This window comes from Nicotiana sylvestris, chromosome 1, assembly GCF_000393655.2.
Source record: "Nicotiana sylvestris chromosome 1, ASM39365v2, whole genome shotgun sequence".
In the NCBI taxonomy this organism is placed as follows: Eukaryota; Viridiplantae; Streptophyta; class Magnoliopsida; order Solanales; family Solanaceae; genus Nicotiana; species Nicotiana sylvestris.
The window spans coordinates 171567026-171586472 of record NC_091057.1 but is presented as its reverse complement, the minus strand read 5'-3'; the positions used below and the strand labels follow the sequence as shown (position 1 = coordinate 171586472).

General features: G+C 35.6%; 2 protein-coding genes across 4 annotated transcripts; one reads left to right on the top strand and one right to left on the bottom strand.

Annotated features, from left to right (window-relative positions):
* Positions 1-497: 497 nt before the first annotated feature.
* On the top strand, positions 498-3849 carry LOC104219974 (L-galactose dehydrogenase). Its single transcript, XM_009770743.2, has 5 exons — positions 498-992; positions 1417-1645; positions 2161-2460; positions 2922-3050; positions 3529-3849. Exons 1-5 carry the CDS (start codon positions 817-819, stop codon positions 3658-3660), a joined length of 966 nt encoding a protein of 321 aa, XP_009769045.1. The 5' UTR covers positions 498-816; the 3' UTR covers positions 3661-3849.
* A 926-nt stretch (positions 3850-4775) lies between these two features.
* LOC104219973 (probable protein S-acyltransferase 23) lies at positions 4776-17444 on the bottom strand. Of its 3 annotated transcripts, XR_709409.2 has the most exons (14): positions 16939-17444; positions 16693-16833; positions 15790-15902; positions 14221-14300; positions 12376-12539; positions 10080-10218; positions 9890-9989; positions 7370-7421; positions 7211-7288; positions 7015-7113; positions 6361-6439; positions 6094-6242; positions 5093-5365; positions 4776-4953 (listed from the first exon to the last, which is right to left on the bottom strand). XR_709409.2 is itself a non-coding variant. In XM_009770741.2 (13 exons), the coding sequence occupies exons 1-13, from the start codon at positions 17182-17184 to the stop codon at positions 5177-5179; spliced, it is 1629 nt and encodes a 542-aa protein (XP_009769043.1). In that variant the 5' UTR covers positions 17185-17444; the 3' UTR covers positions 4776-5176. The 3 variants fall into 3 exon arrangements, 2 of the variants coding, with proteins under 2 accessions (XP_009769043.1, XP_070027213.1); XM_009770741.2 differs by having other exon boundaries at positions 4776-5365; XM_070171112.1 differs by having other exon boundaries at positions 4776-5365; positions 9908-9989.
* Between the last annotated feature and the right edge of the window lie 2003 nt (positions 17445-19447).

Here is a 19447-nt window from a genome sequence, read left to right as displayed (position 1 = left end):
TAGTGTGTAAACCTTATGGGTAATTAATTTAATGCTTGTTTATGATTGGGTGTTAATTATTTAGCTTAGTTCATGCTTCAATTTTAGAATTAATGGTTGCAAACATTGATTCATGCCCTTTTGACTTAGTCTCTACTTGAGAAAGAGGGACCTAGTCTAGGATAACTTGGCTAACAAGGAATTGGGTTAATTGAGAGATTGATTAGCCTAATTAAAGGGTTCAAACTAGAGATAGCAAGAACCCAACTTGAGCTCCTATCAACTATTTTGTTTGATACTCATTGAACTTGAGAATGCCAAATTGGGCAAAATCACTCTCTGACCGAGAAGTATTGAGTGAGTAATGTAGAGTTGAGAGCTATAATATACCCTAATCAACTAAACAAACATTAACGTTTTTATCCCATTAAACGAACACTTAGGTAATGGTCACATCCCTATGTCTTTAAACTATTTGAAAAAATATCAAAAACATTCATCTCTAGCCTATTTTCCTTACTTTGCAATTATTAGAGTCATAGTAGAAGCAGAAATCAAAACTCTGTTGTGGCAGTGCAATTTTAGATAATTCATTCGCTTGTTTCAATTAGCTATTTTTGAATTTCACTTTCTTATTGCCCAAGAGAAGCCCAATAGTACTATAACATAGGAAGATTCCTTTTCGTGTGCCTTTTCAATTTCTGAGTCAGCAGCGAGTGTTTCTTTTCCCGGAAAATCAACAGCCTGATCTCTCATCCACTCACATTTGCCATCTTCCTACTGCAGGTGCAGGTGGAGTGAACCTTTCAGATTTCAAAACCCTAACACTCCCCTCAGATGGCAGCTCAGACATTGCAGCTCCGACCACTGGGCAACACCGGCCTCAACCTCAGCTCCGTCGGCTTCGGCGCTTCTCCTCTTGGCAAAGTCTTCGGCGATGTCTCCGAACAAGACGCCTTCGCCGCCGTGCGTGAAGCCTTTCGCCTTGGCGTCAATTTCTTTGATACTTCCCCGTACTCAATCTCTCTCCTTCTTCTTCTTTTATTTGTTAACAGATGCAAAGAGATATATCACTCTCACTACATTGGACTCTTTCACACATATAGTTGAATTTATTTTAAAAAAACATACTTTTATATAACGTCGGCATCCACTGTTTGAAACTTACAGAAACACATAGATATAGTTGAAATTGTTTAAAGAAAATATTTTTTTATTTTGCACAATTGATGTTACAAATGAGTAGTGGATGTAGTGCTATTGATTTAAATTTTTGGATCTGATTCTGCACGTTTGAATTTTACAAAGGAGCAGGTATCTCCACATACGCTGATTTAAGATGTTGGTCCGCTTCCTGAATCATTTTGCTGCTGAATTCGAGAATTATCCGTGAACTTCTGAAATTGTTGGTCTTTTACTTAAATTGGTTATCTTCAGGTATTATGGAGGAACATTATCGGAAAAGGTACTAGGGAAGGCTTTGAAGGCTCTTGGAGCGCCTAGAGATGAGTACATTGTGTCAACAAAGTGTGGGAGGTACAAAGAGGGATTTGATTTCAGTGCTGAGAGAGTGACTAAAAGCATTGATGAGAGCTTGGAGAGGCTACAGCTTGATTATGTTGATATTTTGCAATGTCACGATATTGAGTTTGGGTCTCTTGATCAGGTGCTTTATTGATCATTTATGTTTGATTCTTCTCCACGATATTGTAGGAGTCTTCTTTAGCTATTATTTCTCCTAAACACTAATATTAAATTAAAAAAATTATAATTTGTAGGAATAATACTTTTTACAATTTTCCACTATGTAATTATTATTATTAAAAACTGAGGAATCACACTATAATTAAGTGTTTTGATCCTCATACTTTGAATCATTGTTCCTTCATTTCCTTCGAATTGAAAGGGAGTATTAGTTTGTCCCATAGGTTCGTTAGTTGATTTTGGTGACTTTATAAATTGCTTATAATCCTTCCTCAACTTGTTATATTGATTACATATATGTTCTCAGTGTTTGATAAGTCTGGTTTTCAAAATCCTATCTTTCTGTGTGACATTATCCAAAAGGTAGCCTTTGTTTTGAAAGTAAGATTTATAGCCCTCCCTCCCCCGCTTCCCGCCTTGTCACAATTGTTTGTGAAAATATGTAGATTTAGTGGCATTTTTTTGTGTCTTGAACAGATTGTGAATGAGACGCTTCCAGCCCTTCAGAAACTGAAGCAAGCTGGAAAGATCCGTTTCATTGGCATAACCGGCCTTCCATTGGGGATATTCACTTATGTGCTTGATCGGGTACCTCCAGGGACAGTTGATGTTATCCTGTCATATTGTCACTACAGTATCAATGACTCAACTTTGGAGGATCTGTTGCCATACCTGAAGAGCAAGGGTGTGGGAGTGATCAGTGCTTCCCCTCTTGCAATGGGTCTTCTTACTGAGGCTGGAGCTCCAGAGTGGCACCCTGCTTCTTCTGAACTTAAGGTCAATTATTCATTTTTCACTTGACTAACATTATCCCCTATAAGAGCTTGGCATATTTGCTAAAAGTTCCCAGTTTAGATTAGTTACCTTGTACTATCTCTGCATTCTAATCATTTTTTTCCATCTGATCTGCCATTAATTGCAGATTGCTTTGAATGTTTAGTTGTGATACTCGGACTAAAAATTAACTCCTTCAAGATATTGCTTTTTGAAATTAGAACATACAGAAGATCTAGCTCAGAACAAGCAATGGACTTTTAAGTCCATGGACTGCTTCTAAATTATGATGTTAGATGTCTTGTTTTCAACATGTACATGGAATGTATCCACTCTCTCAGAGTTGTTCTTCTCTCCACTCTCCGATGCTTCTTGCTGAATCTTTTCCAAAACAAAACAACATAACACTGAGCTTTTCTTGGTTTTCTTACTAACGCATGTCTTTGCACACTTTTCCTCACCAGGCTGCCTGCCGAGCTGCCGTTGATCATTGCAAAGGAAAGGGAAAGAATATCTCAAAGTTAGCATTGCAATACAGTTTAGCAAATACTGATATTTCATCCGTACTAGTGGGGATGAAGTCCGTTAAAGAGGTTATCTTTTTTCATAGACCTTGATCCTCTACCTCTAATTCTTCATTTTATGACTCGTAGGTCAGCCTATGAACTCGTGTTTTCTTCTTTTCTAGGTTGTGATATTGTATATTACACTTGTCATAAAAAGGAAGGGCTTGCTTCACTTTGTTGCTGAAAGAAAACAAGGAATACGGAACAAAATGATTACTTTATTGACAGATGAGAAATGGATTTACTTTCTTATACAGACTACAAAGTGGAAAAAAATTAGTAGGATTTGGTAGAAAACCATGACGTTTGAACAGAACCATGAGATTTTCTAAGTGAACCGAATTTTGAGCTGGAAGCTCAAGGAACAGAATTTTGCAACTAATGTCCAACACAGTTTATCCGAGTGCTTAGCCCACGCATCCCTTTTGGATGGTTTTATGTTGGTCCTTTTGTGTGTCCACTTACATGTTTGTGTTCAGTGTCCTGATATATCTTTTACATGAAGGTGGAGGAAAATATAGCAGCTGCCCTGGAGCTAGCAACGGCTGGGATGGATGAAGAAACATTATCAGAGATCACAGACATTCTGAAACCAGTGAAGAATCAGTCATGGCCTAGTGGTATCCAACAAAGTTGATTTGTTTGACAGTTCAATGAGCTGTGAAGCAAAAGGTCTTGTGATTACCTTTGTTGGCATGTTTATTTTCTCTTGGACATTTAAAAGTAGTCCAAGCTGAAATTGTATGTTGTATTCGTTGAGCTTTTAAGTATCAAAATAAATAAATAAATAAATAAATAAATAAGATGTTGCATTATTTGAGATGAACATCATACCAATCTCTACTGAAAGAGAGCCTTGAAAGTAGAAGTTTCTCTGTTCCTTCTGATCTGAGTAATAGGCTGTGTTAATGTAGCTGCAACCATGCATGGCAGATCTCATCTATTGCAGGCATTATGAAGTGGAGACTGGAAACTTATAGGGCATAACAGCAGTCCTCTACAGACTCAGACAAGATTTTGAATTTGTGGGAAATTATCTAACGAGGAATAATAGCCTAAAGTAATACTAGCATATAGTCCTTACTCTTCTACTGCTATTCTGGTTTTTGGGATCAAATTTGATCCAAAGACCCTAAATCCAAATTTAGATCGCTCCAAGTGGTAAAAGATTTGGTTGGAGCATCTTAATCTAGTTTTGGAATATTAGTTTGACAGAAGATAAAATCTTGTTTTGTTAGGGTATCAAATTTGATGCAGAAAGACCTAAATGTGGACCGAGTTCGCTCCTCCGAACAAAATATCCTTTGTAAATACTTGAATTTATTATATTTCATATGATGCGTGTATTATTTTATTATATACTGAAATATTGTGATGATCCTAGTCGTTTTATCCTGGTTACAGTTGACAGATATGTGCCTAGTTTATTTTCGAATGATTTAATTTGATAACATATCAATTGTACTCTCCCCGTCCTATAGAGAATGAGCAAATGTAAAATACGAGGATCGATGCACGTTGCTTACAGTATGAATTTGGATGTTATATTCTTTTTTTCCTTTTAGAAAGAGATCAACATATATTTAGAGATTGTAAAACTATTATAAATATAGTTAAATATATTTGAAAAATCCCAGACGATACGTGTTTTCTTTATGAATAGCGAGAGGATCCTGTTTTGACTTTTCATCGCTAAGGACTCATAGATTATGTAGTATAATTACCCTATTTAAGCTTAAATACAAGGCAGTCTAGATTTGAGGTGTTGTACAATTATTATCACAATTATGTTGAATATTCAAATAATGGAAAAAGAATATAACTGCTATACTCGGAAGTAACTAGAAAATGAAATAAAATTACAGTAAAATATCTCCTTGATAATACTAAACTCATTCGTCTTTCACTCCCTCCGTTAATTGTGGAAAATCTTCTCATCACTCGAACATTTGATACATGAAAATGTACAGAGAACAGTATCATTTCAATGCAGCAAGAGTTACGGAATAAAAAATTTCCTATAATACTGTGGGATGATCCTTTTTTTAACAATGTGAATGTAAATATACCTGAGCACCTCGCATTCTTTTAGAAACACTGAAGAGCTCATCTGGAAAATATATGCATCCTTTAGCATCCACAGACCCTTGCTGCTATCTTGCAACGTGCTGCAGAGGTGGCCATGCGATCTCATCATCATTTGTGTAACCATTGATAAGGAAATCAGAGCAATTCTTTCGACATCCATGGTTATAGGGATTCCGGAACCTCCCATCTGGACCACGAAGATACCCATATCTAATAGCATTCGCCATTTCATTGGTTGTAATATTTCGAGCTATCTGCACAGAAGGAAATAGTACATTGCCTCAATTCTCCAATCATTTATTGTGGCACACAGGCAATATTCATAAAGGAAAGCTCCAGTGCATTGACGCCCCAACTAAGATACTGACGACCTGTTGGGATACATCTTCAAGCCATTTCTCATAGAACACTATAGCAAGTTACTAAATCACTCATAAACAGAGGGTAAGCCGACACATTAAACCCTCAGCCACCCAACACCTTTTTTCTCTTTAAAAGCTCTCACAAGAGATAAATTCACGTCAATTAAGTTAGACTCATAAAGGACAAAGACTACCAACACATTCCATATCCAGCACCATAGCATCAAAAACATTGGAAACTGCTTCAATTATGTCAAGAAACTGTCTAAACAATCAATGATCTTATTGAGTATAGCTTCAAATTCACTATTATGAACATTAGAAGACAAGGCAGCTAAACTCAAGCTCATTGGGAAGGCTCGAGTGCTTAATAACCCACCTACAGTTGTTCCGGATGAGAGTTAAAATATTAGTTTCAGAAGCAAGTACACAACTGTTGATATACAACTGGTTCGTTTATACTAACTTGTTTGGGAAATTTCACCCACCTGCAGGGGCATTTGTGGGGGGAGGGGAGGAGGAGGGATTGACCTCTAAAGTGAATCATGAGCAAAGTATCTATAGGCTTCAGTTGCTTAATGACCAAGAAGGACAAGAAAACCAAGGAATCTAATCTATACCTGGGATATCTGTACTACACACAGAGTTACAGCAGCAATCAGAATAACCCCATCCATGAACAGAAAAGTGATTACACCAGGATACGCAAAGACAACATGATGTAACCACGATTCATCGTCTACCAATGATGGTACTGATGTCCAAATTCCTGCAAGAGGTAGTAAGTTTATAGTTGTCTCAAGCAACCCAGTGTCATTTTATAAGTATATGCTACGAGCATCATTCTTAAGACACACAATGCTAAAGATAAAGTGCTTTTAACATACTTTGGACAGCTACTGCAGCACCAATTATAGATGTCAAAGAACCCATGCAAAGGAAAACGAAGAAGTCCCGCTTATTCCTCTGCAAGGTTCAGCAAGAATGACAATGAAATCAATGGTCAAAAGCACAGAATTGAAGAAAAATACTTGCAAAACTCCTACAACTTGGAATATGCAAGAATTCCCGTAATCTGCATTTTGTTAGGAAGTCAGAACAGATGCAAGATAGCCAAAAAAAAAAAGGACCAAGAAATCAGATTGATGCGTGAAAAATCTATAAGGGAAGCGTTATTATAGTTATGTAATTGCTGCAAGTTATTATGGTTATGTAATTGCTGCAATCCATAGTTACAGGATTAGAGATTTATATCCCGCAAGTCGCATCAATAATATTAAATTCCATGGCCCAAGAAACTCTTCAGTAGTATTTATCATAGTTTACCGAAAATGTTAGAAAACATAGGAGTGAAAACAGGAATATGAAGTAAAAGAACAAAATACTAACACTCGTTTGTATTGCATCTAACCAGACTTGTAGCCCCAAAGGAAAAAACAAGAGGAAAAACAGGTATACAGTAAAAAAAGAATTAGACAAAATCAATGGCTAGCTGATTATGCAGAGTATGTTCCTCTAGTAGCTTTTAAATGAGGTCATACCTTCCCCACACAATTTGAGACCCAGGGGCAATGATGATCGAATTGTTCAACACAGCGGTTGCAAGTAGGACAGTGTTTTGACCGAACAGGTCGTATGATCTTGCATAAAAATATTCAACAATCAACATCAAGAAATGAATGCATCATCAAAAGGTAGTATATCTTGTAGTTAAAAGACTAGTTTTTTTTGAGAAACCTTGCAGGTGGGACAAAGCTGAGACCAGTTCCCAGACCAACTGGAAGTATTGTTCAAATCAATATTCAACAGTAGATCCTGGAAGAATCAGCTAACATCATTAAGTAAATTAGAAGATATTAAAATCGCTGTTGAATAATCCAAAATGAGAGCGAATACCTGAGCATCAGGTTGACCAACGACCCCCGTCTTGATGTAACCTGGATCTTTACTGCAAATGAGAATGAAACAATCATTTTTAGCTCCATAATGAGGCATGATAAGCCAAGTGCAGGCATACATTTACCAAAAAGAAATACATAAAACAACACGTTTAAGTATAATTTTAACGGCCAAGAATACTGCCACATAAACAAGCCCATTCTTTTGAATCCAATATTGTACAGGACAAACTCCAAAAAATTCTATAAGCAACTTCTAGGGATCATAGTGATATAAAGGGCAAGAAAGAGCGGATTGATTGATTAGATGGTTCATCAATGATAATGGCGAAAAGGAAGGAAACAAGGGAACAGAATATGAAGCTTCTTTAAGAACAAATAAGTCTTCCCCTTATTTAAAAACAAAAAAAAAAAAATCAGCAATTCTTCTGCTTTATTGAAGTCCAGTTTGGAAAGATTTAATTTTTCCTCCTTTCACAAAGTTATGGTTTTTGGACCACAGAATCACGCAGATTAATTTTTGTGTGTCAGCAAACATGTTAGTTTATTGCAGTTCTATGACTGACTGCTGCCCAGCTTTTCACAGTGCTATTTTCTTCTTCTAGAACATACATAAATTTTGTGCATCATACTAGAGAGTTCGTAGAATTAGGCAAAAGGAAAAGATCAGACTATAAGCAACATTTGCGCTTTACACCAGTATCAAATTGCAACATTTGCCTCGAATTTTCCGTGCCTCATACTCTGAACTGGGGAACCCCTTGTGCACTACCATACTCAGCTTACCTTAATTTTTTGCTTAAATAGAATAAAGCTCACAAAAATTTCCCATTGGCCTAGGATTTGACACAGTTACCCACAAAAACAAAACTATTTACCCTTGTCTCCCCATTTATTTTCCACCCATAAACTAATTACATTTCCTACCAATAGTAGGTTTTGTGGGGAATTTTTTCTTTATTCTACAATTCTTTTTTATTTCTATGCTTCTTTTCTTTTCTTTTTTCTTTTCTCCTTTTCTTTTTTCTCGTTTTCTTCTTATTTTTTTCTTTTTTCCTTTTCTAATTTCATTTAACTTCTTTTTTTTATATTCTTTTTCTCTTCATAATCTAATTTCATTTACTGTTTTCACTATTTTTATTATTCTTTTTTTTTATATTATTACTAAAGAAAAATCAAATTGTGTATCAATTAAATGTAGCTAATACAACCAAAAAAATATTAACTAACATATGATACCAGTATAGTATATAGCTATACCAACAGGGTATACAATTGTATGCAAAGAGTTAAAAAAAATTTAATTCAATTATTAAACTGAAATAATTTCAGTTGTCAATAAAAATTTTAAAAAATTCTAAAAGAATTTAATTGTAAGAGTATACCGTTACATTATATAGCATACTATAATATTTTTTTTTTTTTGTATTTTAAATTTGCCCCACGCTGGGTAAACGCTTAAAGCAAATTAAAAGGGAAAAGGCAAGTGAATTTACGGGTAACAAGTATACTATTATAGTATATTGTATACTATTACAGCATATTGTTACAGTATCTTGCATATTATTACAGTATACCATAACAATATATTGTATACTATAATAGTATACTGTTGCAGTATAACTATATACTCCTATAGTATATTAGTAAACTGTAGCGGTATATTGTTAGATAGTTGTGTTCTTGTTCGATTATTACAATATACCGTTGCAGTATATTGTAAACTATAATAGTATACTGTTGCTGTATAGCTATATACTCCTACAACATATTGTATACCGTAGCGGTATACTGTAGCTGTGTTCTTCGATTTTTTTTTTAAGATTTCGATCTCAATCACCTCAAATCAGCTCCAAATGCTATCAAATTTCATTATGAACTTCCAGAAGGTACTATAAATTTAACAGCACCCACTTTGAATCAAACAAGAAATCTTCAAAAATAAAATTGAGCTTCAAGCCCAACAATGGTGGATATTCAAATACACATAAAAATTTAGATCTGGGAAGCTTACTCGAAGATACTATAAGCAATATTTTATAGCAGCACATCGAATCAAATAATAAATCTTCAAAATAATAGCACCACTGAAAGAAGAGGTGAATGGTGGCAGGGCCAGAGGCAAGGGCATCTTTGAACGTCTGGGAGGTTACTGAGCCAACGAGAATTTCAACTTTAGGACAAGTCTTGGCATAGTAGTTAACGGTGAGTTGTCGAGGCTGTCGTCGGAGGGTATTGATGGATGGGGAGTTGAGCAAAGAATTGGAAAAAGGTAAAATGAGGAAGAAGAAGAAGAAGAAGAAGAAGAAGAACATAATAAAGGCGGGTAAATAGTTTGGGGCGCATGGGTAGGAGTAGTAAATAGTTTGGGCTTGGGCATTAAAGGGTAAATAGTTTGGAATTAATGGTAAAAAAGTGAGATTTTCTCAATACATTATGGGGTTTAATACAATCTACATAGTAAATTAAGTGGGCTTTGCTGCCTCAATCATTCATGTAATTAAACAGGAGAAGTTACCTACTGCAACGCACTAACATTAGGAGCGCGGCAACTGCCAGGGAAACAGCAGTCCATCCCCAAAGTGCAACAACAGCAGTAACTTTTGTAAGACCAGGAGCTAGCAAAAACAAGATCCAGTAACAATCAGTAAAATGCTGCCTCCAACTAAAAGAAAAAACAGAATACCACAAGAAGTACCATCACCCACCAAAGAGGACTGAACTGATAAAGATAATGATGTTGACAACAACAACAGAGAATAGAATTGGAGCGTAGCCTTTTCCCCCCATTTTAGCAGCGAAAACCTTGTCTTTCCACTGCTTTCTCTGTGACCTTTGGGCATTAGACTGCACAGAATTTGAATTTCAATGTCATTCGGACAAAATACTTCCAACCTCAAGACACAGCTAAAAAGATGATAAATATAACTGCTTAACGATAGATATAAGGATCAGCATGGTTCTTGAAAATGTTGGATTACAGATGACCTGATTTATCTTAACTGCTAACTTTTTACAATGGTTTTGTGTTTGTTTGGGGGGAGAAGGATGTTGAAATTCTAATATAAACTGATCGAGCAGCACCCCAGAGAGTGGTTTTCAGAAAAACAATAACTACTTAGGAGACTTCAGCATTAAACTTCTGGAAAACAGAAGGATGACCTAAGAAAATCTTCACTGCTGACTCTTTTTAGAAAGTCAAGAGAATATTAAGAATACTGCACTGAATGTACATAATGATTGTGTTACAACAACACAACAAAAACATCACGTCTCAATTGCAAGCTAGTTGGTGCCAGCTATATATGAATTCTCATTATACACTCCGCTTCAATTGATTATGTTAGCCAGGAGAAAATTACGGATATTGTGCAGACTATTCTTAAAAATTATGTTATAAATAAAGAATTCCAAGAATTAGGAAACTTTCCTTATTTCATGCAGCATAAAACTCCTATATAAGGCCTTCTTGTATATTCTTAAATTTTGGTTTTAACATCTTTCATATATATAGGTTCGTTATAGTGGGTGATGGTTGAAATTCTATTGAAAACTGATAATGCACTCTTTGACAATTCAATTATCACACCCAACAGAAGGTAATAAATCAGCAAATCATTAGAAATCTGGTAGCATAATCGCATAAAATATAATGTTAGCAACAAAGATGAAACTGAAAGCATTAGTAAGCATAAATCTCAAAGGAGCACCCAAGGGTGTGGCCTAGTGGTCAATTAAGTGGGAGGAGAACCATGAGGTCTCAAGTGCAAATCCCAGCGGAGGCAGAAAACACTAGGTGGTTTTTTTCTATCTGTCTAAGCCTTGATGGGCAAAGTTACCCGGTACATGTGCTGACAGGAGGTAGCAGGTACTGGTGGAATAGTCGAGGTGCTTGCGCAAGCTAAGCCCTAACGCTACAGTCAAAGAAAAATCTCAGAGGGATCACCAAGGATGAGCAGTGAGTGCCTTATCTGCTCTAAGATTTGCGTGCTATTAATTTTTTTCAAATTCCACAATTGATAAAACAAGAACCCATTATTGCATTTTAGAGGACCCAACATTCCACATCTGAACTACATAATGTCAAATGCAACCATGCCAAACTTTCTAGCTTTGATGCAGCTACATATACTATGTCAAATTTCAATGCAAACAGCCAGGAGTGCCTTTCCAATACAGCGCCATGTGCCACCAGAACACTGCAGGCATTCCCTCTTTCATTGCGGCAACCAGAAAAGGTAAAAGTTTTTATCCTAATACAATCCAACAATTTCTTTGACACCTCACAAGGCAATCATTTTTTGTGTGCAAAGAATATGATGAAACTGAAACTTACTCTGCAAGCTTCATGAGCTTCATCATGCTAGCTTCCCTTTTTCATAATAAAATCTCATGGGATAAGAGTCACACAACTAGAGCAGTATATGTGTTCAAAATATGAATTCACCTTAGATTCAAATTGTGCATCATATGAAAAGAGTAGGAGGTGAAGCACAAAAATTAGAGAAGGCCAAAGCTTTAACATATCCTACAACATGCTCACAAGCATTACCTCACCATGAACTATAAGTTTCGCTATGAGTTTGAGAATTTACAGTTTGAAAAAGCTTTTACCTTTTGGAATCATAAAATGAATGCCACATTAGTCTAGAGTCTTTAGACATCCATTCTTCTCATAACGAAATGAATTAAAACCACTTGTACAAAGTATTTAGTTCAAGAAAGATTAACCCAGAAACATTCAATTAAAATAGCAGGACGGCTTAGAAGTCAATCAAAAAGACCATCATCTCTAAGGTATTTATTTGAGACTTGGATGAGATCTTAACGATAATACTATTTGCTTTTGGGGGATTAGGATATCACCATATATTATATATAATCTCATTCATAATCGCACTTGGATACAAGCAACCACACAGAGAACTTCCAGGTGAATCTTTCAAATTGTTCAGAAACTGTCACTATGGGCAATAGATAATTTCTATACAAAGAGTTACCTACAAGTATAAATGCTATTTGTCGATGACCTTTATCAGATGCAAGCTCTGCAGGAGTAAATCCGGCCTTATCTTTGACTGTTAAGTCCGCCTTTGTGCCTGCATGTACAAGTAAAGTGCAAGCCTCTGTGTTTCCTCTTAATGCTGCCCAATGCAAAGGAGTGCAACCTGCAAATGTTTGAAGTATCAGCATTATACAAATGTGTTTGTTGCTCCAAACAAATTTGATGTCCGGATGTATATACATAGCAATTATCATAGTCAATCAGTAAAAACTTAATTAAAATATAAGATCAACCAAAACCTCTTCCAGATAAAGCGTTTTTTACATCATGGTCACAACCCTCGAGGAAAAACCACTCATGAAGCCAATCGGATACTTTTTTTTTGGATGACTGAGAAATCCATCTGGAGCCAACCCTTAGGACCAATCGGAGCTTTCGAAGCTCGGGAATAATAGACCCGCCCCTCTACCCTTCTCCATTTAAATATCAGGCTTAGTTCGCATAGCTCAGGGCTCAAACCTACGACTTAAGTGACAAGCAACCTGTGCCACTTGAACTAAGCCTGGGGGCTAAAGCTAATGGGATGCCAGTCCCAAACTTTCAGATATGCCCATGCGGCCATGCCAAAATCTTAGAGTGCTGCAAATGGAAAGATAGGACCCATGCATTAATGGAGGAATGATAAGCAACCCCCCCCCCCCCCAAAAAAAAAAAAGAACCTCAAATGACAAATCACATTCTAAAGTCTTCAAAGGTCCATCCAAGAAAAACTCATAAAATCCCAATTGTTTTCTTCAAATCAACGAGAAGAGACTTGCTCAGAGAAGTTCTGGATTTCATTCTCCACTTAGTATATACCCTTGACAGCTTGCTCCAAACCACCAACTCAATATCCAATTCTTCACACAAACGTCCTGTAGTGTCTTTCCTCACACATCTTCCTATTTAGATGTCAGTTGAATTTGAGAGACTTCAATGAGCAACATATATGCGCACTTTCTTATCTGTATGTAAAAGATTCATTAATGCATCAAAAGTCTAGGCTAAGTTAATGCATGTATTACAAAAAGGTGGCCCTTCCTTACAGAGTCCAATCATATAACATGTCTATGATATTTACACAATTTTGAGCATTGAGATTCATTAAAAAGAATTCCTTTTGGATAAGTAAGATACATTAAATGTTCAAAGACCAATATGATATCATGATTCCCTTCTTATCCAGAAAAAAAAAAAAGATGTAATGATTCACTTAAGAAGGAGCCAGAATCTGATAATTACTACGTAAGAGGATTGTCATAGCAACAAGGACAAAACAATCACAAGATGATAAAGTTTACGGTTTTGACCCAGATCAAGTGAAATCCAAACCCTTGTTTTCTTCAAGCAAAAAGAGGGGCATTCAGCTCCAAAATTCAAACCCTTGTTTAAACTACTAAACAGTAGTTTCCTGAAAGCTAACAAAACACAAACTCATTCCTTTATGTAGAAGCCATTATTTTATTAAAACAAGCACCACAAACAAAATAATAAATTGCTTCAAATCTCCATCTAGAATCCAAAAATTGACAAGAGAAGAAATTACTAGACATACATTTCATACTAACACAAGTATTTTTTATAAGACATATTTACACAACCATAACTGATGCATAACATCGACTCTGAAGCAACATCATAGAACACATCAACTTCAGAGTGCTGCATCTATTATTTCCATCTCCATCAAATTGTTATAATTTTAACTATGATTGGTTCAGGCCACGTGCATTAAAAATATCTCCTTAACTTGCAAAACCACTACATATAGACCAAGAAAACGGCACATTCAAATATAAACATACCATCTTTATCTTGTCTCCCTTGAAAAGCATCTCTGAATAGAAGTAACCTAATGGTATCACCAAATCCCTTGTATGCAGCCCTAGTTGCAAATACCAGAGAAATGCTTATGGGAAAATCATAACATAATGGATAACTGCTGCCAGAAAACAATATAAAGAACTAACACAAAGATCAACTCAGTGAAACACTAATTTTTAAATTCCACAAACCAACACTAGAGGGCAAGAACTGTGCCTGTCTGTGCTTGATAAAACAAAATTTTCACTGTTCAATAGGGACTGCGGAATGCCCCAAATTGCATGCAATATCAGGAACAAAAGATTTAAGATACTTGGAGTAGAAAGACACACCAAAGCTTGAAAAATGAAAACTACGCCAAAATCAAGAGTGTTATACAATGTCAATCAATGATTTTTTTGAGAAGGATGTAAATCAATGATTCAATCTTGCAGTTTAGATTTGATAAGATGGAACTACTAATAGGAAGTTGGGAACAAGCATAAAGAAAGAGGGAAAAGCACCAATCAAACTATAACCAAAGCTAGAAAACATGGGCGCCAAACTTTACAAATCCAGCCATACTTGAGTCCTAATGTTAAACACCACTAAGATATGTGTGCAACACCAATCCACCAAGTTGAGACCTTCATCACCTTGCTCTCCATTCTACAACTGAAAGACAACACTTCTTCCCCAGTTTTCTGTCTTTAGTTTACTAACAAGACTCTTTTTAAGAAGTTTAGGAGTTACTTTGTATGACATAAAGCTTCTGACCAAATAACCTGTCAACTCTTTTATTCGAGCAATCGCGAAATCAGAAAGGAAGAGGAAGAGACATCCTTATTAGATTTAGGCACAGTATAGCGTTTACGACCTTTTAGTCATAGGAATTATTTTGGTACTTTCTATTGTATGCTGAATGACTTGAACTCTTATATGTGATAGTGGAATCTATGAAATGGATGGAGTTTGTTTTTGTGTTATAATCTGACCATACTAATGTTTCTTCTTGTAACCAAACTAGAGCAACTCCCACTGACATGTAAAACTTCCACGTTTTTGTACCCCTGACTGTATATCTGCTAGGAGTGGTAAAGGATCTTCTCCTAAAATTTTTGGTTTAACATATCCAAAGTATTTGATGCTTAAACTTCTCACGATAATGCTAATGTTCAATTAACACCTAGACTGCCCAAAGCCAGCTGAAAACGGGTTCCAATATAATTAGATTTTGATCATTGTGCAGTGAGATGCATAAAACTAAAATAAATAATTGCGAATAAAGAGGATATCTTGGAATTAATATGTTTATTCAGTAATTCATGATTAGGAACGGAAGCCAGATCTCAGGCAACGCAACAAGAAATATCAGTACATAGGAGTATAATTTCAATCTCATCAAAACTACAAGTGAACTTGCCATGAAACTAGCACAGTCATCCACAGATCAGTATGAAAATATAGCAAGAAGTCATGAGAAAAATTGCCATTTGAAATCAAGAAGATGATGGATCTTCATCTCAAAACCCAAAAACACATACTATAAATGCTGGGATTGCTAATCATACCAGTGAAGAGGGCTCCTCCCATCATTATCTGGTACATTAAGGTCAGCATGATACTTTGCAACAATGTGATTTAGAAAAGCTGTTTGACCATACTGAGCTGCAACATGAACTGCCTGTAAATGAAGTATGCATACTCAACAGTTAATATAAATGAATAAAAGCACCTTTAAGAAAAGCCTTATCCAAGAAAATTAGTTTCTAGAAGGCTCTAAATCAGAATTTCACCCTGTCAAAGATTTGATTTATGTAATACATCCAGCACGCGCTCTTCATTTGTGAAAATAGAAGAAGATGAGTAATGGTGAAGAGGAAGCAGGACAACGAGAAGCCCTTAACTAAGAAGGAAGAAACTAAGATAAAGAAGATTTAGGAATAATTAAGGCAAAAAGTTCTGTATACTCCATCTGCCCCAATCGTCCCAGCCGATACAAGTCTAGGTTATGGATCCTTGGAGACTAATTAAACAATAAAAACATAGTCTTTTTAATTCAGAAAGTCTGAACCAATTTGTCTTTTAGCCTTTCCACTATGTGTTCCCAGCTACAAGACTCCTCCATTCATAAAAAAATATCAGTTAGGAACCTTATTAATTCTGTTGCATGGCAGCTGTAAATTCATGATCAAAAGACATAACATACACAGATAAAGCTTGTTCAGTTGGCAAGATTAGAATCTCTAACTCTTTCATACTTGTAAATGATTTTGACTTCGGATGTTGATCCTAGATGCAAGAGAGAAAAATCTAAAGGAGCTTAACTGAGGGGGATTCAAACCAAAAGATGACAATAAAATGAGTTATAGGTAAATTACCAATTTATAGAGATAAATTTGGAAGTATCTACAACAATACTGGAATTATGACTAGTTGGAGATTGCAAATGAACAGCACGTACTCTACATTACCCGATAGCCATTAACATCAGCAGCCTCAACCCGCGCACCATTCTGCAACAACACATCAGCAGCAGCAATTGAGCCCCGCACTGCTGCCCAATGCAATGCAGTCTGCCCCGCATTGTCGAACGCATGGACATTGCCTCCGTGCTACACACACCACCAAATAAAAAAGCACCAAAATTTACCTCCAAATGAACAATTAAAAACTAGATATTCTCAATATAAAAAAGAAAACAAAGGATAGTACGGTACCTCGATGATATATTGGACAATATCAACGAAATTGTTGAGAGCAGCCCACTGAAGCGCGTAATAGCCGTTGCCGTCTGGCTGGTAAACAGAAACGCCGTCAATTTCAACGAATTTCCGGAGTTTGTCAAAATCTCCGTAAGCGGCAGCAGAGTAAACATCGATTATGGCTGGTTCGTTAGGGTTTTGAAAACCCGAGTTCTGTTGATCGTTAGAGTAGGATACGATTTCAATTTCTGATGAAGCCATTGATCTGGTAGTTCAAAATTCTGGATCGAAGTGTTTTGAGGGTAGTTAGTTATTAGTTCATTCCGTTGCTGTGAACATTTTTTTTTTTTTTTTTGCATTTACTGGGGAAGGTGGATTTCATTTAAAGCACAGTATTCAGGCGCCTGGATTTGTCAGTATGTTTATAGTGAATTAACTAGATGAAATCTGTAGTGATACTTGATCTTCTATGAGATGGTGTGTATGCAACAATATAATACTAGCACTTTATTTTCGAGCATGGCTATCTAATCATACGAGATTATTGCACTTAAAACCATTTGTTCAAAGTGAAATTTTACATTTTTAGCACTTTATTATATTTTTTACAGGGCCATCTCAATACAATTATACATTTTAGTTGCGTCTCTCAACTAAATTGCTTAACAAAGTTGTGATTCTTTATTTGTCTTTCTATGTATTTTATATTCGATATTGGGCACAACCCCAGCTACTCCACTCCCACCCACTAGGTCAAAAGAAAAAGACAATGTATTGCATTAAACTTGAACTATTAAGTTCACAACAAATGTTTATCAAGATGTCGATGATTATTACTACACTCAACTAGGGCCGGGCATAATTTGGTAAATACCGAATTACTATACCGAAATCAAAAAATTTGGTATTTGATATATGGTATTTTGGTATTTGGTATTTGGTATGGTATTTGGTTTAAATTTTTAAAAAAATTGGTATTAGGTATGGTTTTTAGTATTTTAAAATAAAATACCGAAATACCGATATCGTATCGAAATATATATTATATTACACAAAATACATATTATCAATTATAACATAAATATAAAAATCTAAAATTTTACTTCCTTTATTTTCAAAGTTCATCAATTAACTCTAAACAAGTAACAAGATATTTCTAATAATCAAATATTCTTTTATGTACAATTTTCTCTATTTGGGTCGATATTTGCTAGTTTTGGACAAAAAATTTGTCAACATTTTTAGTTTTGTATTTTTGAGTACTTTAATTAAGAATATTAGAGTGTATGGCTCTATGAACTAGTTAGTATTCAAACCGAATAAACCGAAGTTACTGAATCGAATAAACCGAAACCGAAAGGAGAAAAACCAAACCATACCAAATTTAATTAGGTATGGTATTGGTATAAGATTTTAAGAAATCGAATACCGAAAATATCGAACCGAAATATCTAAATACCGTACCGTACTGTACCGACCTACGAACACCCCACACTCAACCAAAAAAAGAGCAGAAGTGAGTTAAAATGAAAAGGTAAAAAGTTTATCCATAAGAGGATTAAAAGTCCTTTTGCGCAAATTACGAGGGCCTCAATTATCTTTATTTTTTGAAAAACAATTTAAAATATAAGCTATTTTATTTTTGAACATGTAGTATGACTTTGGGAGTTAAGGATCGAAAAAGATACGAACAAAGCGCATAATTTAATCTCAAAAACTAATTCGGGAGGAGATCAAATCTCTCATCCCTTAGTCGACGTGGGAAACTCAACGAGGACAGCTTTGCTAAATGAAAGATATCACAAGGGAAAGAGGCTAAAAGGGTGTTTGGATTAGCTTTTAAAAAATAGTTTTTAAGTCAAAAGTCAAAAGCCATAAGTTAGTTGTCACACCTCCTTTTTCGCCCGTGCCGCCGCAAAGGGGCGCGGAAAGGAGTTTTTTCTAATTAAAGGACAATCGAAACGGGATTTATTTATTTATTTCAGAGTCGCCACTTGGGAGATTTATGGTGTCCCAAGTCACCGGTTGAATCCCGAATCGAGGAAAATAATGACTCTGTTTAACAGTCTGCGCACCAGCAATCCAGATAAGGAATTCTGTTAACCCGGGAGAAGGTGTTAGGCATTCCCGAGTTCCGTGGTTCTAGCACGGCCGCTCAACTGTCATATTCGACTTGATTATCTGATTTTATACAAATATGAACTTATGTGCAGATTTTAACTCTTTACCGCTTTCATTATTATTATTATTATTATTATTATTATTATTATTATTATTATTATTATTATTATTATTATTATTATTATTATTATTATTATTATCAGAGAATTGCAACGTTGTGAAAATGTATCTCGAACCACGTCACAATCAATGTACCTGTGGTCATCGGCACATTTTGACTCCGTTGAGATTCAGATTTGGGTCACATTAATGTGCACCCGAGTTTAAGAAAATAAATTGTTAAAGGCGCGCCTAAAGCGACTAGCGTATCATTATTTTGGGTAAGACCGTGAAATTTGCTAAA

Excerpts from the sequence above, each read along its gene's own strand:
- LOC104219973 (XM_009770741.2), bottom strand. The coding sequence starts at position 17,184 with ATGGCTTCATCAGAAATTGAAATCGTATCCTACTCTAACGATCAACAG. Across the intron at positions 9,990-10,079 it reads TATCAGTTCAGTCCTCTTTG|CTCCTGGTCTTACAAAAGTT; the intron begins GTGGGTGATGGT and ends TGTTTTTGCTAG. Across the intron at positions 7,114-7,210 it reads AGCTTTGTCCCACCTGCAAG|ATCATACGACCTGTTCGGTC; the intron begins GTTTCTCAAAAA and ends TTTTTATGCAAG.
- LOC104219974 (XM_009770743.2), top strand. The coding sequence starts at position 817 with ATGGCAGCTCAGACATTGCAGCTCCGACCACTGGGCAACACCGGCCTC. Across the intron at positions 993-1,416 it reads AATTTCTTTGATACTTCCCC|GTATTATGGAGGAACATTAT; the intron begins GTACTCAATCTC and ends GGTTATCTTCAG. Across the intron at positions 1,646-2,160 it reads AGTTTGGGTCTCTTGATCAG|ATTGTGAATGAGACGCTTCC; the intron begins GTGCTTTATTGA and ends TGTCTTGAACAG.